Source organism: Scyliorhinus canicula, chromosome 9 (assembly GCF_902713615.1).
Source record: "Scyliorhinus canicula chromosome 9, sScyCan1.1, whole genome shotgun sequence".
NCBI lineage: Eukaryota > Metazoa > Chordata > Chondrichthyes > Carcharhiniformes > Scyliorhinidae > Scyliorhinus > Scyliorhinus canicula.
Window position 1 is genome coordinate 30991189 of NC_052154.1, and position 24715 is coordinate 31015903.

General features: G+C 47.5%; 1 protein-coding gene across 1 annotated transcript in view; it reads left to right on the plus strand.

Moving 5' to 3' along the window:
- LOC119970874 (polycystic kidney disease protein 1-like 2) overlaps positions 1-24715 on the plus strand; it is a 129640-nt gene that overhangs the window by 17606 nt on the left and 87319 nt on the right. The window contains exons 8-12 of the mRNA XM_038805983.1: positions 6060-6182; positions 10578-10709; positions 13277-13450; positions 18833-18898; positions 20239-20366. Coding sequence (XP_038661911.1) covers positions 6060-6182; positions 10578-10709; positions 13277-13450; positions 18833-18898; positions 20239-20366 — 623 coding nt within the window. The remainder of the gene's footprint in view (positions 1-6059; positions 6183-10577; positions 10710-13276; positions 13451-18832; positions 18899-20238; positions 20367-24715) is intronic.

Sequence of the window (24715 nt, forward strand, 5' to 3'; positions counted from 1 at the left end):
TGGTCAATATATCTTATGTGTCACCGCACGATATATCACTTGACAGAAATTTAAAACTGAGCTTCATGCGTGTAGTAAATCCAACCTTTATTCAGTCAGTATTGCAGATGTCACTTATCAAGTCAGTTTGCTTGCAAATACAGAGTTTTCAAAAGTTTGTTTTGACCAAGCAAGTACAGAGGACTGAGTTAAATTCAGTACAAATTACAGCTCTTGATGTTTTTTTCAAGTTAAAATACACGATACAGAGAAGTTTTTTTTAAAAATAATTTTTATTGAGAAATTTTGATTTTATACAACAATAACGCACCTTAGTAAAATACCGAAAATAACAATAATATTAACAATCATATACATTCGCCCCATCCCCATGAACAACCCAGCATTTTAACAACAACGCAAATTAACACACTATAAAGTTACAGAATAAACACTACAATAATGCACCCCCCCCCCCCCCCCCCCCCGGGTTGCTGCTGCTATTGACCCAGTTACCTATCTCTGAGCCAGGAAGTCCAGAAAAGGCTGCGATACAGAGAAGTTAAAGGTAAACAGAAGCTTCTTCAGAGCAAAGCGCATGAAATAGTTAAAGACAGGAAAAAGATGGTTCCGGAATAATTTTTTCATAATTGGCACCTATTTTTAAGGTGTTTGCTATTGCTACTGTTCTGTCCCCTTTCTGTCTGTGATTGGGTCATAATAATTATAGTTCATTTTATTCGACAGAAATGACTGTCTATCAAATTCTTAGCATGGGGTGACTGCATCATTATATTCCCAACACTCTATCAGTTCTCATGGCCACTGAACTAGGAACTTTGCCCAGATGCATTTGGTAACGAATGTGTGAGTCTGGAGTCTTAATCTGATCATTCTCAGGGTATTCAGCAGTTTTTACTGTTTGCCTGTTTGAACTTGTGACCTTAGTGAAACCATTTTGAGCCGAAATCACTTTAAAAAGCCATTTTGATTTTGAAGCATTTCTTCCTTATGAACTTATTATATATTAAAACTAGATTTCTATCATCCCCCATATCCTCTATAGGCTTCTGCCATTGCTATGCCTTCCTTCGCCAGAGGATGCGCAAGAAGATCTCTTTACAAGACAACATTTTTCAGTAAAAGTCTTTAAAAGTATGAAATGATTTGATGGAGGAGACATAGAGGGTGATAGTTTCCGGTTTTTTTTGACTAAGTGTCCAAAGCGGTGTTCTTCCCATTGGCTCGACAGCTGACTTTTCCCTTTCTCATATTTTTTGACACTTTGGCAAAAAAATCCTTTACGCTGATCTCACGTTGCCGGGTCGAACATCTTCAGGAGATCAGGGCGCCCAGATCTAAACAAAATAAAAATAAGAAAGAGGTTCCCTCTCACGGACACGGAAAGCCCCTCCCCACGCAATCCCCCCCCCCCCATATCCCCAGAGAATCTCTGCCCCCAAGGACATGGGAACCCTACCCCCCACGCACACACTACCTCACAGGGAAACCCCCTGTTATAAACTGGTCTTATGGGGTAGAAATACATAGATACATAGAAGATAGGAGCAGGAGGAAGGCTTTTGGCCCTTCGAGCCTGCTCCGCCATTCATCACGATCATGACTGATCATCCAACTCAATAGCCTACTCCTGCTTTCTCCCCATAACCTTTGATCCCATTCTCCCCAAATGTTATATCTACCCGCTCTTGAATATAGTCAATGATTTAGCATCAACTACTTTCTGTACAAAATGGTTTACCCTGAATCCTCAGACTATGACCTCTGGTTCTGGACAAACACCCATCATTGGTAACATCTTCCCTGCATCTAACCTGTCTAGTCCTGTTAGAATTTTATAAGTCTCTATAAGATTCCCCCCTCATTCTTCTGAACTCCAGCGCGAACAATCCCAACCTAGTCAATCTCTCCTCACATTTCAGTCCCGCAATCCCTGGAATCAGTCTGGTAAACCTTTGCTGCACTCCCTCGAGAGCAAGAACATCCTTCCTCAGAGAAGGAGACCAAAACTGCACACAATACTCACCAAGGCCCTGTACAATTGCAGCAACACATCCCTGCTTCTATCTATACTCAAAACCTCTTGCAATGAAGGTCAACATACCATTAGCCTTTTTTACCGCCTGCTGCACTTGCATGCTTACCTTCAGTGACTGGTGCACAAGGACACCCAGGTCCCGCTGCACACTCCCCTCTCCCAATTTACAACCATTCAGGTAGTAATCTGCCTTCCTGTTTTTGCATCCAAAGTGAATAACCTCACACTTATCCAAATTATACTGCATCTGCCATTGGTTTGCCCACTCTCCTACCTGTCCAGATCTTGCTGTAGGATCCCTGCATCCTCGTCACAATTCGCCCTCCCATCTAACTTGGTATCATCTGCAAACTTTGAGATGTTACATTTTGTTCCCTCATCAAATCATTAATATATATTGTGAAGAGCTGGGGTCCCAGCACCGATCCCTGTGGTACCCCACTGGTTACTGCCTGCCAATTTGAAAAGTACCCATTAATCCCTACTCTTTGTTTCCTCTCTACCAACCAGTTTTCTATCCACATCAATACAGTTCCCCCAATTCCATGAGCTTTAATTTTGCACAATAATCTCTTATGCGGGACTTTGTGAAACGCCTTCTGAAAGTCCAAATATACCACATCGACTGGCTCCCCCTTGTCGACTGTACTGGTTACATCTTCAAAAATCCAACAGATTTGTCAAGCATGATTTTCCCTTCATAAATCCATGCTGACTCTGACTGATCCTGCCACTGCTTTCTAAATGTTCCACTCTAAAGTCCTTGATAATGGATTCAAGCATTTCCCCCACTACCGATGTTAGGCTTACTGGTCTATAATTCCCTGCTTTCTCTCTACCTCCCTTTTTGAATATTGGAGTGACGTGTGTTCCCCTCCAATCTGCAGGGACAGTTCCAGAGACTACAGAATCCCGGAAGATGACCACCAATGCATCCACTATTTCCAGAGCCACCTCCTTAAGCTCTCTGGGAGGCAGATTCTCAGGCCCTGGGGATTTATCCGCCTTCAATCCCATCAGTTTTCCCAGCACCATTTCTCTACTAATGTTGATCTCCCTCAGTTCTTCCCTCTCACTAAACCTTTCATTCTCCAACATTTCTGCTATCTGATTTCTGTCCTCTTCTGTGAAGACAGAACCAAAGTATGTATTCAATTGCTCAGCCATTTCTTTGTCCCTTGTTATGCATTCCCCTGTTTCTGCCTGTAGGGGGCCTACATTTCTCTTTACCAATCTCTTTCTCTTCACATATCTATAGAAACTCTTAGTGTCAGTCTTTATGTTCCCTGCAAGCTTCCTTTCGTACTGTACTTTCCCCTTCTTAATCAATCCCTTTGTCCTTCTTTCATGAATTCTAAACTGCTCCCCAATCCTCAGACCTATTATTTTTCTTGGCCAATCTAACATAGAACAGTACAGTACAGAACAGGCCCTTCGGCCCTCAATGTTGTGCCGAGCCATGATCACCCTACTCAAACCCACGTATCCACCCTATACCCGTAACCCAACAACCCCCCCTTAACCTTACTTTTATTAGGACACTACGGGCAATTTAGCATGACCAATCCACCTAACCCGCACATCTTTGGACTGTGGGAGGAAACAGGAGCACCCGGAGGAAACCCATGCACACAGGGGGAGGACGTGCAGACTCCACACAGACAGTGACCCAGCCGGGAATCGAACCTGGGACCCTGGAGCTGTGAAGCATTTATGCTAACCACCATGCTACCCTGCTGCCCCAAATCTGTAGGCTTCTTCCTTGGATCGGATACTATTTCTAATTTCCGTTGTAAGCCATGAATTGGCCTTCTTAGCCCCTTTGCTTAACTACCCCGTGGACCCGGTGTGGACTCTTTGTGGCCGTTACTAACCCCCTCCCATCCCCATGGACCTCCCCATTGGTAGCCTCTCCCTCTATGGCACTGCTGGGGGCAGTACCAGAGGTTAGGTTCAGAAGGCAGTACTGGGAGGCAGTGACCGGGCACTGCCAGGATACTTCCTGGGCATGACCGTCTCCACCCAGGGACCTTCACATACCTGTGCGCCTCTGGCGGGGATCATTCACCAGCTCCCCGTTTTACAAAGCCTGTTGTAAACCCTGCTGATAAGATGTTACCCCAGCAGCATGGGAAATCCCTATGTGGGGGAACGATACAGCAGGGAGTTAAGTGTATGGTCAAGGGGTTCTCAAACGTTCATGGTGGAATTCCATTATGTCATCATGTGGGGGGAGGGACAATCAAGCGGGAAATCCCGTCAGCGGGAAAGCGTTTTGGGACTTCCCCTTGATTCTCCGCCCCTCCACCATTTACACCCGCAGTGAATGGGGGCGCAAAATCCCAGCCAGAGAAGCTGTCTCAAGTTTGTCTGGGAGACCAAAGCCTGGGGTAGTCTGTGATCTGGTCAAATAAATCCAGAAATGAATTTGAGATGATTTACACCCGAGTGGTAAGAATGTGGAACTTCCTACCGCAAGTATTTAAGAGAAAGCTCGATAAGTACATGAGGGAGAAAGGTACAGAAGGACAGTAAAGTGGGAGGAGGACATGTTGATATAAGCACTGGCAGAAACCAGCTAGGCTGAAACAATTTACAACATAGAAAAGCCAATGTAATTGTGTGGTGTGTGGTCCAACTCAACGATGATGCCCTTTCTAAAGTGAGGCCCTACCAGGCAGGTACTCCACCTTGGCCAAATGCAGGTGTAGGTGCTGAAAACACCTGTATATTCCGCGTGTTGGGATGCCTCAAAAGCTGTCTCACCAGTCTGACATTCCTCTGTTTCTCCTTCTCTTCTTTCAAAATGAAATATAGATGAGAATTTCCCTTGATGTCTATTGTGATATTGTCGCCCAGCCACGCCGCAGGCAGGAAATTTTTAAATGTCTTCTACCTTCTCTTGCTAATCCTTGTTTCAAGCTGCTGTCAGCACTGTATAAGGCGTCGACCTGATATGCAATCTGCTGCCTTCTAGTTTAAGTGCTCTGAAATGCCAGACAGAGCAACCCTCCCTCAGCAAACAACATGCTGCAGCACCTTTATTCTACAACCCATCAAACATGGTGCATTGGTGCTATGCCACTCCCTTCCTTTCCCACCTCCACATCTTTTTCAACTATCCATTTCTGTTTGCCAATGCCACCCTCATTTTTTATAATGGTTCCCCAACCCCGTCCCATAGGTGCTTGGCTTCAAATAAATGCAGATCTTTAAATTCTCCTTTCTTTTAATGAGTGATCAGCAGCCCTATTCTGGTATTTTTAATTTGTGTTTTTTTTCATTCAGCTTGCATTTCGGCTTTTGTGAACCTTTGTGCCAACCGTCCGTAATTCTTTTTCGTTGCTTTGAACTTGTTTAGTTAATGGCAGAGTGTAGGCCGCAGGGTATTCCACAAAGCAGAAGCTGCAAAGGAATGCCACGTAGATCCAGATCTGTTCCCTTCACTGATACTCAGGCCCTAACATGCAGAGAAATGTAACATCCCTCACTTCAGATTCGCAAAGGAAACTATGCCTGTAAACCTCTAACCCAGAGAGGTGCATCAGAGAGAAGGAACGGCCATTGGTTTTAAAAATTCATACACCTTTTTGTTCAAATAGTGTCTGTAGAAATGTTATTCACTTATGTCAACAAGGTGGAATCAATAAACCTGAAGAATCAAAGAACAAAGAATAAAGAAAAGTACAGCACAGAAACAGGCCCTTCGGCCCTCCAAGCCCGTGCCGACCATGCTGCCCGGCTAAACTACAATCTTCTACACTTCCTGGGTCCGTAGTGTGTAGAACTGGATGTGGGAATCCCTTGATGTCAATTGATGACCCTGTTTCCAGTTTAACACCAACAATCTGCTCAGTTTATGAATAGTTTAAAGACTTTATACTGTGGCTATAAAATAAAATTTATCGCTTTGAATACAATATTACTGAAGTCCATGATTTGCTATACATTTTTTCTAAGATCACAGAAAAGGGAAGCTACATTTGCAAGTCTACTAAAGTTAACAATGTTATTTTTACAGAATGTAAACATTTGTACAGCGCGATGTCCAAGGCCAGGAACTGATGCAACAGAAGTATTACTGGGAGAACTTCCAGATTCTGAGGAGCTTTTTCGTAATAAATCAAAGGATTACCTTGAGCAAGTAAAGAATTTCTTTTGTGTGTCTTTGGGAACAAATTTCAATATTGACAAGGAAAACAAAGAATGACAAAAGAATTGAGAGACAGTTGTTTTGATTACTATAGCAGCATTGTAACACATCACTGTAGCAATGTCAGAAATATATACTCTTTGATTGCATTTATGATGTTGCTACACATCATGACAAACAAGAGGATCCAAGGCCACAAAATCCAGTTGCCAAATATCTTCATTTTGAGCTACCAGTACTGAGATGGTTCCAAAATGGGAGACAGCAGTCAAGGCGAGGAGGAGATGAGACTCACGGCTGGTGGTCATATCCACCCAGGATGTTCAGGAACATTTTACCTCAGGAACATTATCTACAGTGTCTCAATTTCGCTGAGGAGGTACTCATTGAAAGCACTTGGAATCATGTTCAAATCTGGTTGCCACATTACCAGAAGGATGTGGAGGCTTTGGAGAGGGTACAGAATAGGTTTATCGTGATGTTGCCTGGTATGGAGGGCAGTTGCCATGAGGAGAGGTTGGATAAACTCGGTTTGTTCTCACTGGAATGACGGAGGCTGAGGGCCAACCTGATAGAAGTCTACATAATTATGAGGAGCATAGACAGAGCGGATAGTCAGAAGCTTTTTCCCAGGGTGAAAGAGTCAATTACTAGGGGATATGGGTTTAAGGTGCTGGGGGGGGGGGGTTTACACAGAGGGTAGTGGGTGCCTGGAACTCTCTACCGGAGGAGGTGGTGGTGGAAGCAGGGACAATAGTGACATTTAAGGAACATTTTGACAAATACATGAATAGGATGGGAATAGAGGGATACGGGCCCCGGAAGTAGAGAAGGTTTTAGGCTAGATGGGCAGCATGGTCGGCACAGGCTTGGCGGACTGAAGGGCCTGTTCCAGTGCTGTATTTTTCTTTGTTCTTTGGAATCTGCCACCATTTTGTAGCCACACTGGCAATATCAGAGCCGAGGCTGTGAAGCTGTCAATGGCCATGAACTTATGTGTCTGGTCCCTTCCAGACTGGAGCAGGTGATATTTCTAACATCTTCCAGTTTTCTACCCATCCTGTATTGAGGCTTTGTTTTACAGGAGAGCTGAAAACATTTCTGGGTGTTACAGAATTTACATGCAGAAGGAGGCCATTTGGCCCATTGAATCTGCACCGGCCCTTGGAAAGAGCACCCTACTTAAGCCCGTGCCAGCACCCTACCCCTGGAATCCCACCTAACCTTTTGGACACTAAGGGGCAATTTATCATGGCCAATCTACCTAACCTGCACATTTTTGGGCCATGGGAGGAAACCGGAGCACCCGGAAGAAACCCAAGCAGACACTGGGAGAACGTGCAACCTGGGTCCCTGGAACTGTGAGACAGCAGTGCTAACCACTGTGCCACCATGCTGCCTTGGTCAGAAAGCACCCGGTGGAATGAGCGCCCAAGCTTTTTGAGGATAACAGGCTCCCCAATGGTGCAGGATACCAATGAACGCACCCATGTAGCCTGGTGTGCACCGTATGGAAACGTAAGGCAATTGAGAGGAATTCCTCTCCATCACCACATTTTAGAGGTTGGAATTCTGTACCCTGGCAGCAGTGGTGAGGCTTTCATTCTGTGATCGCCTGTTGTACCATCAGCATTTGAGTCAGCAAGACAAACTAGAGGAAGATTTCTGGATGATGAGGATTATCTGCTGACTCCCTGATTCCTGACTGCAGTGTGTAGCCCACGTACACGTGGCCAGCATGTATGTAGCAAGAGCAATATCACCACAGCAAATGCCGTTGAGCAAATGATTAGTGCACTCAACGAATGTTCCCGGTGTCTGGACTACTCTCAAGAAGTCCTGCATTACTCAACAGAGTGCGCGTCAAGATTGACCATAGTCTGCTGCATGCAGCATCATCTCGCCTGCAGGAGAGGGGTCCTCACCAGCTGATATACAGTGAGCAGGACAAGGAGGAAGAGGAGAAGAAAGGGAGGCAACAACTGAACTATCTCCTTTCTGGCTGGGCTGTCTGTGATTGACCCATCCGGGTGTGGTACCAGTGAGAGCAACTTCAATCTCCATTCACCAACAGTCACAGGTATTGTGGTGGAGTCTCCGCCGCCTGCCGCAGTAATGGGATTCCTGATGCAGCGGAAAATCCAGCATCAGGCAAAATGCGAGATCGGTTCCCTTCCGATGCTCCGTTCCCTCTCTGGCGGCAGCATTGAGGTTTGTGCCCCGCATCATCGGGAGGGTGCAAATCGGTCAATTTGATCAATTTGCATCCTATTAACAGGCCAGGCACCATTTTATCCAAGCCCGTGTGAATCTCCGGTCCTCTGGTCCGGGAATCGCGTGGGCGAGAATTGGTGCAGGTATTTACAAAAGTGGCCCTGACACGGTGGACCTCGCAGTGGGCCATGGGGTAACTCTTTAAGGGAGTTGCCCCCAAAATCCATCTTAGGGCCATCTTTCCTCCTACAATGCAAATCCTGCCCACCCCACTCCAACCAGACACTCCCACCAGAGACCCACCCCCAATTACAGAGACCACCACCAGAGACCCCCCCCCCATGAGAGATCCCTCAATTACAGAGACCCCCCAATTACAGAGAACCCCCCAATTACACAGGTCGGCGCAACATCGAGGGCCGAAGGGCCCGTACTGCGCTGTAGTGTTCTATGTTCTATGTTCTATCCCACCAGAGGCCACCCGCTAAAAGAAGTCCCTGCCTGGAAGTTAGAGAGCAAGTTAGAGTCCAGACAGAGGCAGTGAAAAATAAATCACCGCTTTAAATCTCACCTGTGCAACACACCTGCTGGTTCAGGCACAAGAAGCCGCACTTGCCAATTCCTGGAAAGAGGAAACCAGTCAGCTGGATTTAAACACCCTCAGATCTTTGAAATGCCAACGAATGAATGGACATCGCGTAACAATCACCAGGCAGGAATGTTCCCTTCCAGTTGGGCAACACTTCAGCAGTCAAGGGCATTCAGCCTCTGATCTCCGGGTAAGCGTTCTCCAAGGCGGCCTTCAGGACACGCGACAACGCAGAATCGTGAGCAGAAACTTATAGCCAAGTTCCGCACACATGAGCACGGCCTCAACCGGGACCTGGGATTCATGTCGCATTACATTCATCCCCCACCATCTGGCCTGGGCTTTCAAAATCCTACCAACTGTCCTGTCTTGAGACAATTCACACCTCTTTAACCTGGGGTTACCCCTATCTCTGCATCTGCAAATGCTTACATTCTAAGCATTGTCTGGCATCTTTGAATTTGTCTATATATATGTTTCTGGAACATACCTCTTCAATCAAAATGTGGGCAGCACGGTAGCACAAGTGGATAGCACTGTGGCTTCACAGCGCCAGGGTCCCAGGTTCGATTCCCCGCTGGGTCTGGGTCTGTGAGTCTGTGCGGAGTCTGCACCTTCTCCCTGTGTCTGCGTGTGTTTCCTCCGGGTGCTCCAGTTTCCTCCCACAGACCAAAGACGTGCAGGTTAGGTGGATTGACCATGATAAATTGCCCTTAGTGACCAAAAAGGGTAGGAGGGGTTATTGGGATAGGGTGGAAGTGAGGGCTTAAGTGGGTCGGTGCAGACTCGATGGGCTGAATGGCCTCTTTCTGCACTGTATGTTCTATGTTCTAAAATAATAACAGAGTTAAATAACAAAGCTTTCAAAACAGCTCATATCAACACAAAATCCTAAATGCCTCAAAATACATGCAATTACTTAAATATATTAAAAATATTTTAAATATGTTTATGTTGAAATGAACATTTGTTTTTTCTTGCATGACAATAGTCTTTTTTTACATCAGAAACTTTTGATTCCTTCCATCAGATCACACTGAAAAGTCAAACACAAACTGCAATGTTCTTGTTGGGGGATGGCCTGATTTATTACAAAAACACTTGTAGCTAAAGCTATAAACCCTTTTATTAACATTAACTGTGGGTAAACTATATACAAGACAACAAATGAAAAACAGTAAAGTCATGCCAAGCAACCTCTCTTCAACTTCCTCCAGCCTGTCTGAGGTCAGCTGACTTGAACATTCACTTATATACTTGTGAGACTCCTAGTGGTCAGTCGGTGAATTACAACACAACTATGATATCACTACAAAAACCATCCATGCGTTTTTGAATGAGGTGTAATTGCTTTAGCGAGTTGACTGTTGATTAAAGTAGAAGGTGCCCAATAAATATAGAACCATGAGAATCTGCAGCCATCTGCACAAATATTTTACATGTGGGAGAATATCTAACCTCGGCCTTACGTTCAGCAATAATACAACCCCCATTCACATTCACTCTTTCATCTACGTTCTGTGGTAGAAATCAAAATGATTATTTTTCTCAAATGTTGTTTTTTCTTTTGTTTCTATTACAAGACGATTGAAGATATCTTACTGAAATTTACTATGATAGCAATGAATTCATCCTCACTAAAAGGAGTACAGAAAGCCAATACTTACCTTGCTTTTATTACGTCACGCACTGACGCCCTGTCTGTTACATTACAGGTGAGATTTGTCATGCCAAAGTTTAAATGCATAAATGCATAACAAGGCTTAATTCTATTCGCAAATTACACATTTCTTTTAACATACTTGCTCCGGTGCTTTGGAATGTTGTAATGTTTTGGTCAGTGTAGGGGACGTTAGAATTGCAAGTTTAAGGCTGCTTATCTGTGAAAGACTTTCCTTCTTTGTCTTTAAGATTTTACATTGGTAATATGTATATTAACTATAATGCCTGGTGCGTGATAATTTATATTTACATGTGCTGAATTTTGCTCCTGGTAAGTTAGAAAATGCACTGTTTTATGCCATGCAACTTACAAAGTATCATCAGGACCACATTTACACTGACTGAATAAATCAAACTATGTTTCACATTAAGATTATTCCAGGAGTATGTACGACATTTGCAGACTCAGATTCCATGGTTATGCAGCATATGTCATTTTGGCTTTGTGCTGTCTCCCAGCCTTGTGCTCACGTTTCTTGGGATGCTTCCTGAGGATTGAACTGCCACCTGCCCTTTTACAAGGTATTAGAGTCATAGGCCATGATTTAGTGGCTGTGTTAACCATGGGCGTAAATCCCGCAATGCCCGCTAAATCTTGCAAGAGGACGGAACAGGATTTTCGGCGGTGAGATTTCCAAACGCGATCCTCCCAGCACCTTTCCAATAACGCAATCAGGTTCATGCCCAGGAAGGGTGCACACCTGATTGGCAGATATTATAATATATTTTAATATCATTAGCGGAACTAACACCACTACCTCCGCCCTCAAAATATCGTCCCATCCAGGCAGCATGACGTCAGGCTGGTGCAAATCATTGCTGGTTTTGAAAAATGAAAACCAGTTGTTCTGATCACGCCAGAGGTGCACAGGTAGGGATATCCCCTGGATGGTGAGTGGCATGCTTGGGCAGTGTCTGACACCCTGGTGCTTCCAACCTTATAGGGCCTCCCTGGCAGTACCAAACAGCCTCAATGAGGGGGCTCCCTTTATATGTATTGGGAAGGGGCTTTCCAGGAGTAGGGGGGCACGCCCCGATGCATGTGACTGGGTGGGCTGATGTTTGTGAGGGGGGTGGGGGTTGCCCCGATGCCTGTGGGGAATCCTCAGTGTATGTTTGGGGGTGGGAGTAAGTTTATTCTCTGCGCAGATCGGAAGGCCCTTTAAAGATGACTCCCCCAATCTCTGTGGAGCTATCTGTAGGGATATTGGCAGACCAGGTGAATGGGTAAATTGTGGCAAATGGAATTTAATGTAAGCAAGTGTGACATTATCCATTTTGGACCAAGAAAGGATAGAGCAGAGGTTAGGTGCAGTGAATGTCCCAAGAGATTTGGGGGTTCAGATGCATAGGTCCTTGAAATGCCAAGAACAAATCATAAAGGCTAATGAAATGCTCGCTTTTATATATAGAGGATTGGAATATAATGACACAGGGGTTATGCTGTACTATCCAAAACCCTAGGGGCTGGTTTAGATCACTTGGCTAGACAGCTGGTTCACAATGTGGAGTAAGGCTAGCAGCATGGATTCAATTCCCATACCAGTTGAGGTTATTCATGTAGGCCCTGCCTTCTCAACCTTGCCCCTCACCTGAGGTGTGGTGATCCTCAGGTTAAACCACCACCAGTTTGCTCTCCTCCTCAAAGGGGAAAGCAGCCTATGGTCATTTGGGACTATGGCGACTTTACCTTTACAAAACCCTGTTCAACTCCACATTTCAAGCACTCATCTAAATGCTTCTTAAAGGTTGTGCGATGAGAGATTCTAGATGACAATGTTTTTGCGCCCCATGTCTTCTTTAGAACCTCAAGTGTGGTTGGCCATCAGCTATAGGGGCACTCTGGGGTTACATATCAAGGCTTGGACCTCTAAGGCTTTTATTCAGTTTCTAGGAGAGGGTGGCATGGCAGCACAGTAGTTAGCACTGTTGCCTCAGAGCAGCAGGGACCCATGTTCAATTCCAGCCTTGGATGACAGTCTGTGTGGAGTTTGGACTTTCTCCCCGTGCCTGCGTGGGTTTCCTCCGGGTGCTCCAGTTTCCTCCCACATCCAAAGATGCGCAGGTTAGATGGCTTGGCCACGATAAATTGTCCCTTAGGATCCAAAGGTTGGATGGGATTCTCTTTCAGAGGGTTGATGCAGACTCGATGGGCCAAATGGCCTCCTTCTGTAGGGCCTTCTATGAAGGGTACCCACAACCCCTTTGGCAACAATTATTTTCTGCAGTAGACTTTTGAATTGAAGAGATGGGCATCAGTAATGCTCCTCGTGTCATGTGGGCAAGAGGCAAAAAGGAACCGAAACTTGAATGTGCCAATATTTGTGAGTCAGCAGCAAAGATTCAGAATGAAAGCCTTTTGACATCATTGCTAAATTCCTGGGGAGTTTTTTTAGTTTGTTGGTCGAGAACCCCAGGATAGAATGGCAAGGGCTTGCTGTGCATTCTATTGAACTATAGATATTAAATGGGTTTCAACATCACAGCGGACTTTGCCAGATGGAATATATTACAGGCTATATGTATTTTGAAAACTTCCAATGCTCTTTCTTTATCTTAGGAGAGAGCCAGTAACATACTTCTGATCCTGAGTGACAAGTTGGAGTCTTTTCCAGTTCAAAGATCGAGTGACATCATATGGAAGTTGTTTGCAGCAAAATCTGGTCTTTATGCGGCTAGCAATCTGCTGTCAGCTTCAACGTCAAATAAAAATCTTGATGTGGACAAAGAGAAGGTAAAGATCCTTGACCGTTTATCATTGAATGGCTTGGGATTGAAATAAAACAAGTTAGTTGAGAAGTCCATGTAATCTTTCTTCCTCTGGTATGGTTTCTATTTGTAGTGCAACACTTAGCATTAGTCAGACTTCATTTTCAATATAGAGAATGGGAGCCAAATTCCATTGGAGCTAATGAACAGGAGTGAAATGGGAGTGTGGTTGGATTTCATAGAATTTACAGTGCAGAAGGAGGCCATTCAGCCCATCGAGTCTGCACCGGCTCTTGGATAGAGCACCCTACCCAAGGTCAACAACTCCACCCTATCCCCATAACCCAGTAACCCCATAACCCAGTAACCCCACCCAACACTAAGGGCAATTTTGGACACTAAGGGCAATTTATCATGGCCAATCCACCTAACCTGCACATCTTTGGACTGTGGGAGGAAACCGGAGCACCCGGAGGAAACCCACGCAGACACGGGGAGGATGTGCAGACTCCGCACAGACAGTGACCCAAGCCGGAATCGAACCTGGGACCCTGGAGCTGTGAAGCAATTGTGCTATCCACAATGCTACCGTGCTGCCCCTTTATCTTTAATACACAGAATGCTACTGTATAGATCTTGCAAAAGATTCTTATTAAAGCAAGAGAATTGCCTGCACCACGTGCTACTTGAGTATTAAACTGTTGCTATGCCTGCATTTTGATATGTTTATTGACCTGTGTTTTGATGCACATTGAAGACAATTCATTTCATTTGATTCTATTTTAGTGTTATCCTTTCTTTTCATTCTGGTTTAATGATCGACATCCATTTTGCTATTAATTAATAGTTCATCCATGTTCATTTAATAACTGTCAATGTTTCCTGTCAAATGCCTTTTGAAAGTCCATATGCAACTCATTAAAGCTTTGTCTCGACCATCATCAAAGAACTCATTCAAAATAGCCAAAGCCTATTTACTTTTAAGAAATGAATGGTGAATTTAATTTATCAGCCAATTGAGCTAAGAAATCTTGCAACCTTTATGTCCTCCAGCGTTTGATTTGCTTTGAGAAATAATTTAAATCTCTTCTCATATGAATTCCATGTCTCATAATCGTCATCAAACTCATCCATGGTGCCCATTTTTCCAACCATTTTTTGGATCCCGACTCTTAAGATCTACACTTTCACCCTTCCGATTTTTAATGGAAAGGATGGCACAAACAATCCTTTTTAACAAGCAACTAGAAATTATTTCCTGTTTTGTCTGACTGGCGTTTGACTATTTCCCCGAGTAGTGGCCCATGCAGAGTTGGCAGACTTTGAAATCCCTGAGCCGCTGTAGCCCAGACCCCATGCACTTCATCAAATCCTCCCCGACTGTTGGTCTTCTTACTCCCAGTTGCGGTCGAATTTTTAAAAAAACTTTCTGCATCTGCATCCGATGTCTGTGAATGCGTGAGACTGGTTCCCAAAGTCGTCCCACTGTTAGTCAATGGAATCTTTTTTTCAGTGATTTTTCTCGCCTGAGTCCTCATCACCAGTTTTCCCTCCTGTTATATTTCTTTGCTGTCACAAAAAGAAAAGTTATGGGGCTGCCCACATTCTGGATTCTTGCAAAACACGATGAGAGGTTTATGTAGAGATGTTAATCATACAACCACAATGATGATCTGCCCAAAGCCTGCAAAAAAACTCAGCTGACTGCATTACAGATCGCATGGTGTACACCAGCAGGAACAAATTCCCGTTACATTGCACTGCCCAAGGGAACTTTTGAATAATACAGCAATTTGTTTAAAGTCATTTTCAGTGATTTTAAATAATTTAAAATGCTCATTTCCTGTGATAAACCCATTTTCGGGTATTTTGAGAAAACTGCTTCAGTTACGATTCTTGAGGACATTGGGCGAAATTCTCCCAAAGGGAGACAGAGGGCGCGATTCTCCGCAAATGCGGCGAGTCGTAAAGGCTGCCGTGAAACTGGCCGTGTTTCACGGCAGCCTCCGCGCCCCCTCCTGGGACCCGATTCTCCCCCCCGGGCGGGGCTAGCAGCGCGGCCCCGTGAAGCACGGCATTGCGGGCTTAGCAACCGTCGCTAAGTCCGCGCGCCAAGCGTCACGGCGGCTGACGCGCACGATGACGTCAGCCGCGCATGTGCGGGTTGGACGGCTCCAACCCCCGCATGCGCGGATGACGTCATCACGCAGATGCGTCAAACCCGCACATTCGCGGGCCGTCATGCCCCTCAGCCGCCCTGCGAGGCGGCGGAGGAACAAAGAGTGCGCGGGTATCGGACCCGCTGCCCGCGATTGGTGCCCACCGATTGCAGGCCCATGCCACCCTTGGCACAGCCGTGCCAATCGGTGCCATGGTTGTCCGGGAAGGCACTTTGCGGCCGTTTTCACGAACGGTGAGAGCAGGTGTGATTGCGTTCGTGAAAACGGCCGTAAAGGCCTTGGAACTCGGCCCATCGGCCTGGGGAGAATCGCTGTTCGCCGTAAAAAACGGCGAGCAGCGATTCATGTCGTGGGGCGGCCTTGGGGGGGGGGGGGGGGGGGGAGAATAGCGGGAGGGCGGGAAAAATGTCGGGGAGGCCCTCCCGCTATTCGCCGACCCGTCGTGGGCAGCGGAGAATCACGCCCAGAATGTCAAAGCCGGAGTGAAAATCGGAGTGTTTCACTCCGACGTCGGAGGCCGCTACTCGTCCCCTATACTCCCCCCCCCCCCCCCCCCCCCGCCACGGGGGGGCTAGGAGCGGCGGCGCGTCAATCACGCGCGCCGGGCCTTGACGACATTGTATGACGCGGCGGGCGGTGCCTGAATGATGTCACCCGCGCATGCACAGGTTGGCCGGCGGCAACGACGCGCATGCGCGGTTGCCGTCTTTCCCTCCTCTGCCCCGCAAGACATGGAGGATTGATCTTGCGGGGCGGCAGAGGGAAAAGAGTGTGTCTTTCAGAGACGCCGGCCCGACGATCGGTGGGCACCGATCACAGATCAAACCCCTCTTGAGCACCCCCCTGGTGCTCGATCCTCCCTCCGCACCCCACAGGCCCCACATGCAGCGGTCGCGTGCTGTTCACGCCGGCAGCGACCAGGTGTGATTGGCACCGGCGTGAACCAGTCGGGTTCGGCAGGCCGCTCGGCCCATCTGGGCCAGAGAATCGCCGCTCAACAGGAGCGGCGATTCTCTGAGCGGCCTGTCGCAAAACGCGACACACCGTTTTGGGGGGCATGGGAGAATCGCGTGCGGGTGCCAGGGCGGTGTGGTGTGGTTCGCCCGGCACTCCCGCGATTCTCCCACCCGGCGTGGGGTCGGAGAATCGCACCAATTGAGTACAGGGGCTGTTCAGCATAGCGCTAAATCGCTGACTTTGAAAGCAGACCAAGGCAGGCCAGCAGCATGGTTCAATTCCCGTGCCAGCCTCCCTGAACAGGTGCCAGAATGTGGCGACTAGGGGCTTTTCACAGTAACTTCATTTGAAGCCTACTTGTGACAATAAGCAATTTTCATTTCATTTCATTTCAAGGAACATTTTTTAATAGAAAGAGTAGATATAAACGATGATGTTGTATTACATTGCCTGATTGTATTGGTGCATGGAGTATTTAGGTTTGTGATTAGGCAAACAACCTTTCTTATTTAGAACATACAGTGCAGAAGGAGGCCATTCGGCCCATCGAGTTTGCACCGACCCACTTAAGCCCTCACTTCCACCCTATCCCCGTAACCCAATAACCCCTCCTAACCTTTTTGGTTACTAAGGGCAATTTATCATGGCCAATCCACCTAACCTGCACATCTTTGGACTGTGGGAGGAAACCGGAGCACCCAGAGGAAACCCACGCAGACACGGGGAGAAGGTGCAAACTCTGCACAGACAGTGACCCGGCGGGGAATCGAACCTGGGACCCTTGCGTTGTGAAGCCACAGTGCTAACCACTTGTGCTACCGTGCTGGCCTTTATTGGAAACCTAAATTATAACCTGACCAATACTATTCTGAGCACATTTTCAATGCAATTTCTGGATTGCATCCACAGCGGAGACAGTAGTATCAATAATAATACATAATAGAAAATGCTACAATCATCAGCAGGAGAGATTTCACTTACGTCGTCAATAGGTATTAATTTTTCCCAATTAGTCAGATGCAGTAAAGGAGATGTGCCTAAATCCATGGGACTGTAAATTGGTGTGCCTGAATTCCTGGCGAACTGTAGCCTAGGATGTACGCGGACGACCTGTTGTTACATATTTCAGACACATTGGGGGGGCATTGACAGGGTATTATGGGAATGTTGGAGGACTTTGGTCATTTCTGAGGGTACAGGTTGAACATGGGAAAGAGGGAGGTGTCCCCGATTGAATCCAGAGGCCAATAGATGAGGTTGGGGGAGCTGCCGTTCAAGGTGGTGGGGGCGAGCTTTAGGCATCCAGGTGACACGGGGTTGAGCACAGCTACATAAGTTAACTTTGACTCGGCTGGTGAAGAAGATGAAGGGGGATTTCAAGAGGTGGGATGTGCTGCCACTGTAGTTGGCAGGACGGGCGTAGACAGTGCTGCCAAGGTTCCTGTTATATTTCAGAACCATTCGATCTTTGTCCTGAAGTCATTCTTTAAGAAGGCTAATGCAGTGAATTTGGAATTGTATGAACGGTATGCAGGGCAAAAGCGCTTTCTCGGAGATGGGGCGAGGTGGGAGGGGGGGGGGGGGGCAGTGTGGGGTGGGAGGGAGTTGGTGCTGCCAAATGTAATGAATTACTACTCCATGACAAATAGCGCAATGGTCAGGAAATGGGTAGTGGGAGAGGGGTTGGTATGGGGGGGTGGCAGATGGAGGTGGCTTATTGTATGGGAACGAGCTTAAGGGCATTGTTGACGGCGTCTCTGCCATTCTCACTGGCCAGGTACTCCGTGAACTCAGCGGTGGTATCGGCCTTGAGGATATGGGGCAGTGGAGGTAGCATTTGAGTCTGGAGGGGGCCTCGGGGTGGGCACTGATCTGTGATAATCATTGGTTTGCACCCAGGGGGCTGGATGCGAGGTTTCGGGGGTGGCGACAGGCAGGGATTGAGTGATTCAGGGACCTGTTCGTAGGGGGCAGCTTTATAAAATTAGAGGACCTGGCAGAAGAATATGAGCTGCCCAGGGGGATTGGTTTTAGGTACTGTTACATTCTGGTGCTTGGCCAGTCGGAATAAATTCACTAAAGATCGTCTACTTCTGGACTAGTTAAAGGTTTATTGTTCAACAATAATGTGGGTTAGATAACCATAAGAATATTATCAAAAACTTCTAATTATTATAAATAACCTCAGAGATACTACAAAGTGTGACTATCTACTACAAAGACTGTCTCCAGATTTCCTGAGGTAACAGTGTCATGTGGTTGTTCTCTAGTGCCACCTGCTGGTTGGAGGTCTTGTCTATCACTGTGTACATGATTACTTATGCATATCATCACAGGTACTTGCAGGTCAGGATGCTTGTGAGGAGGGAGGTGCCTTCCTTTTCCGAGTTGCCGCCCTTGGGGCTGCAAGCTAAGGCGTTGTTGAGGGAGTGGATAGGGGAGGGGAAGGTGTCCGAGGTTGACAAGGAGCTGATGGATTGGGAGGGGGCTCCGACGGGGGACATTAAACGGAAGTGGGAGGAGGAACTGGGGGCTGAAGTGGAGACTGGGATGTGGGAGGAGGCACTGCCGGGGGGGGGGGGGGGGGGGGGGGGGGGGGGGGATGAGGCTCAGCCTTATTCAGTTTAAAGTAGTTTGCAGGGTGAATTTGACCGCTGCATGGATGAGTAGGTACTTTGATGGAGTAGGGGACAGGTGTGGGCAGTGCGCGGGAAGGCCCTCATGTTTTGGGCATGTCCGAAGCTGAAAAGGGTTTGTGGACATAATGTCCATGATTTTGGGGGTGAAGGTGGCCCCGCATCCAGATTTAGCGACGTTTGGGGTGTCAGAAGACCTTGGAGTCCAGGGGCGAGAGAGGCCAATGGTTTGGCCTTTGCTTCCCTGATTGCTTGGAGATTAATTTTACTTGGGTGGGGAGACTAGGAGCCGCCGAAAAGCGGGGGTGTGGGTGAGCGACCTCGTGGCATTCCTGAGGCTGGAGAGGGTCAAGTTCGCTCTGAGGGGGGTTCAGTCGATGGGTTCACTCGGAGGTGGAAGCCGTTCATTGACTTCTTTAAGGATTGAGGTGCCAGCAAAGGGGAAGAGGGAGGGGTGATTAAAGGGGTTAAAATAGGGAAGGGGTGCAGCAGGGTAGCATGGTGGTTAGCATAAATGCTTCACAGCTCCAGGGTCCCAGGTTCGATTCCCGGCTGGGTCACTGTCTGTGTGGAGTCTGCACGTCCTCCCCGTGTGTGCGTGGTTCCTCCGGGTGCTCCCGTTTCCTCCCACAGTCCAAAGAGTTGCGGGTTAGGTTGGATTGGCCCTGCTAAATGGCCCGTAGTGTCCCAATAAAAAAAAAAGTAAGGTTAAGGGGGGGGGAGGTTGTTGGTTACGGGTATAGGGGGATACATGGGTTTGAGTAGGGTGATCATGGCTCGGCACAACATTGAGGGCCGAAGGGCCTGTGTCTGTGCTGTACTGTTCTATGTTCTATGTTAAGGGGTAAGACAGGAGGGCATGGATGTTGGTTATTTATTACGTTGTTTAATTTCACAACTGCTTTCAGTTGTTCTGTGTTGTTGTTAGTTTAATGCAAATGCCTGAGTAAAAATATTAAAAAATGGAAAGATGTGTGAAAGATGATTCAAATGTTTACACATACAAAACCATCTATCATTACTTTCAATTTTGTATTTAGATGGAAAATATTTCAGAAGTTCTCCTCACATCCATCGATAAAATATCTTTTTCTCTTGAGAGTCAAATACATGTCGAAGACCCTACATATTTTTTCCAGACAGCCACCTTCAACATGGTCTTAAAAAGGTAAAGAACTTGTTGCAGTAAGCAGTGCTTGAAGGAAGTAACTTTATATAACTGCATGATTCAGAAGGTGCTTTATGATGAACCTGTGAACATTAATAGACATAGGAGCATAGGAACAGGAGGAGGCCATTTGGCCCATTGAACCTTTTCCGCCCTTCAATTAGATCATGGTTGATCATCTGCCTCATTGCCACTTTCCCGTACTATCTCCAAATTCCAGTCGATTTCTGTCTTGAACATTCTCTTTTTTTAAAAATAATTTTAATTCAAATTTTCACATTTTCACAAAAAAGAAAACAATAACAGAAAATTCTAAGAACAAAAAAAACAGACCCCCCCCCCCCGGCCGTAAATACAAAAGAGAAACAATAAATTAACGCCCGTCATTGGCAAAAAACAGATATTCAACCCTAAACAAAAACAAAGAGACAACCCCCCCCCCCCCCCCCCCCCCCGGTTGCTGCTGCTGCTGCTGCTGACCTTTTGTTTTTACCGTTCTGCCAGGAGATCTAGGAATGGTTGCCATCTCCTGAAAAACCCCTGCACTGACCCCCTTAGGACAAATTTCACCCTCTCCAATTTAATAACGCAAAGGCCAGAACACCGGCCTCTTTCGCCTCCTGCACTCCCGGGTCCATTGCAACCCCAAATATTGTGAGTCCCCAGCCTGGATTGACCCTGGATCCTACCACCCTCGATACCGTCCTTGCTACACCCTTCCAAAATTCCCCCAGCGCTGGGCATGCCCAGAACATGTGGACATGGTTTGCTGGGCTCCCTGGGCACCTAATACACCTGTCCTGGGTCCCAAAAAACCGGCTCATCCTTGTCCCGGTCACATGAGCCCTATGCAGTACCTTAAACTGTATGAGGTTAAGCCTCACACACGAAGAGGAGGGGTTCACCCTTTCTAGGGCATCCGCCCACGTCCCCTCCTCAATCTCCTCACCCAGCTCCTCCTCCCATTTATCTTTCAGCCTCGTCTACATCCTGCATCACCTGGTACACTTCCGAGATCCTCCCCTCTCCAATCCATACCCCCGAGAGCACCCTGTCCCTGGACCCCACGCGGCGGCAGCAGGGGGAACCCCACCACCTGCCGCCTGACAAACGCCCTTACTTGCATGTACCTAAAGGTGTTCCCCGGGGGGAGCCTGAACTTCCCTTCCAGCTCACCCAGGCTCGCAAACTTCCCGTCTATGACAGGTCCCCCAGCCTCCTGACACCTGCCCTGTGCCAACTCAGGAACCCGCCATCAATTCTCCCCGGAACAAACCGGTGGTTCCCCCGTATCGGGGACCCCATCGAGGCCCCCACCTCCCCCCTGTGCCGCCTCCATTGCCCCCAAATCTTGAGGGTAGCTGCTACCACCGGGCTCGTGGTATATCTTGTCGGAGGGAGCGACAGCGGGCGCCGTTGCAAGCGTTTCCAGGCTCGTACCCACACAGGGATGCCATCTCCAGCCTCTTCCATGCCACCCCCCTCCCCATCCATTACCCACTTACGCACCATCGCTGCGTTGGCAGCCCAATAATACCCTCAGAAGTTGGGCAACGACAAGCACCCCCCCCCCCCCCCCCCCCCCATCCCTGCCCTGCTCCAAGAACACCCATCTCACCCTTGGAGTCCAGTGTGCCCACACAAACCCCGTAATGCTCCTGTAAACCTACCTGAGAAAGGCCTTCGGGATAAGGATGGGGAGGCACTGGAACAGGAACAGAAACCTCGGGAGCACCGTCATCTTGACTGACTGCACCCTACCCGCCAAAGACAGCGGCAGCATGTCCACCTCTTAAACTCCTCCTCCATTTGCTCCACCAGCCTTGTGAGGTTTAGCTTATGCAAGGCCCCCCAGCTCCTGGCCACCTGAACCCCCAAGTACCTGAAGCTCCTCTCCGCCCTTTTCAGTGGGAGCCTCCCAATCCCCCCCTCCTGGTCCCCCGGGTGTACCACAAACAGCTCGCTTTTCCCAAAGTTAAGCTTATACCCTGAGAAATCCCCAAATTCCCAGAGAATCCCCATCACCACCGGCATTCCCCCCACCGGGTCCGCCACATACAACAATAGGTCATCCGCATACAGCGACACTCGGTGCTCCTCCCCACCCCGGACCAGCCCCCTCCAATCCCCCGACTCCCTCAGTGCCATAGCCAGGGGTTCAATTGCCAGCGCAAAAAGTAGGGGGGACAGGGGACACCCCTGCCTCATCCCTCGGTATAGTCGAAAATACTCCGACCTCCTCTTATTCGTGGCCACACTCGCCATCGGGGCCTCATACAACAGCCTCACCCAACTGACAAACCTCTCCCCAAACCCGAACCTTTCCAGCACCTCCGCATCTAGCGCCACAACTAACTCCGCCTCCCCTTCCACCGCCGGCATCATAATAGTCTTGAACATTCTCAACGTCTGAACCTCCACAGCACTCTGAGTACAGAATTTACAAAGATTCACCATCCTCTGAGTCAAGAGTTTCCTGTTTAACCCAACCTTAAATAGCCTGCTCCTTATTTGGAGATTTTGTCCTCTGGTTTTAGGCTCACCAGCCGGGGAAACACCTTGGGCTGGATTCTCCGTCGGCAGCATCCTCCGCCACGCCGGCAGATTTCCCAATGGCGTCGGGGTGCCCACAACCGGAAAACATATTGGCCGGCTGCTTGGACGGAGAATCCCGCTACTAGCGGGGGCGCACTGCACCAGAAAACGTGTATGGCGGGACGGAGAATCCCACCCCTTATCTACAGCCAGCTTGTCACACCCTGTAAGAATTTTGTAGATTTAGGGAGATCGTCCCTCATTTTATGAAACAGTATGGAATTATTAGTGTCACAAGTAGGCTTACATCAACACTGCACATCCTCCCCGTGTCTGCCTGGGTTTCCTCCGGGTGCTCCGGTTTCCTCCCACAGTCCAAAGATGTGCAGGTTAGGTGGATTGCTCAAGCTAAATTGCCCATAGTGTCCAATGGTTAGGCGGGGTTATGGGGTTACAGGGATAGGGTGGGGGAGCGGGCTTGGTGGGTTGCTCTTTCAGAGGGTCGGTCTCGGCATGATGGGCCAAATGGTCTCCTTCTACACTGTAGGTATTCTATGATTCTATGGACACCTGCGTTTGTCAACCTCTCACCACTTAAGAAATATTCTGCCTTTCTGTTCATCTACCTATGATGAATGTAAGAAATTGGTATATATAGATATATATTGGTATATGTATGTGGTGAAGTAATCATTTTAAAATGGGTCAGGGTGTGTATATATCTGTTGTAGTAATTTTTTAAATAACATCCCTTATAATGTATTCCAACATTTTACCTGCTACTGACATCAAACTAACAGGTCTGTAATTCTCAATTCTCCCACTTCCTGCCTTACTAAATAGTGGGGTTGCATTTGCTACTTCCCAGTCCAGAGGAACCTTTCCAGAATCTATATAATTTTTTTTTTAAATTTAGAATATCCAATTCATTTTTTCCAATTAAGGGGCAATTTAACGTGGCCAATCCACCTAACTTGCACATCCACGTAGACACGGGGAGAATGTGCAAACTCCTCATAGACAGTGACCCAGGACCGGGATTCGAACCTGGGTCCTCAGCGCCGTAGGCAGCAATGCTAACCACTGTGCCACCGTGCCACCCAAATCTATATAATTTTGAAAGGTAACCACCAATGCATCCATTATCTCCATAGCTACCTCCTTCAACACCTAGGGTTGAAGCTCATCTGATCCAGGGGGTTTATCAACCTACAATCTAGTCAATGTTTCAAGTGTTATCTCTTTACTAATTCTACTTTCTTTTAGTGCCTCAGTATTTCAAGGCCCTTGGTCACTTAATATTTAATATTATATTAATATTAGGGCAGCAGGGTAGCATGGTGGTTAGCATAAATGCTTCACAGCTCCAGGGTCCCAGGTTCGATTCCCGGCTGGGTCACTGTCTGTGTGGAGTCTGCACGTCCTCCCCCTGTGTGCGTGGGTTTCCTCCGGGTGCTCCGGTTTCCTCCCACAGTCCAAAGATGTGCGGGTTAGGTGGATTGGACATGCTAAATTGCCCGTAGTGTCCTAATAAAAGTAAGGTTAAGGGGGGGTTGTTGGGTTACGGGTATAGGGTGGATACGTGGGTTTGAGTAGGGTGATCATGGCTCGGCACAACATTGAGGGCCGAAGGGCCTGTTCTGTGCTGTACTGTTCTATGTTCTATGTTCTATTTCTGGGAGATTCTCGATATCATCTTCCTTGAAGACACAAAAGTAACTGTTTAGATTCTTTGCCATTTTCCTGTTATCCCCTATAAATTCTTCTGCCCCCGCCTGGATTGAGCCCACATTTGTCGTAGCTAATCTTTTTCA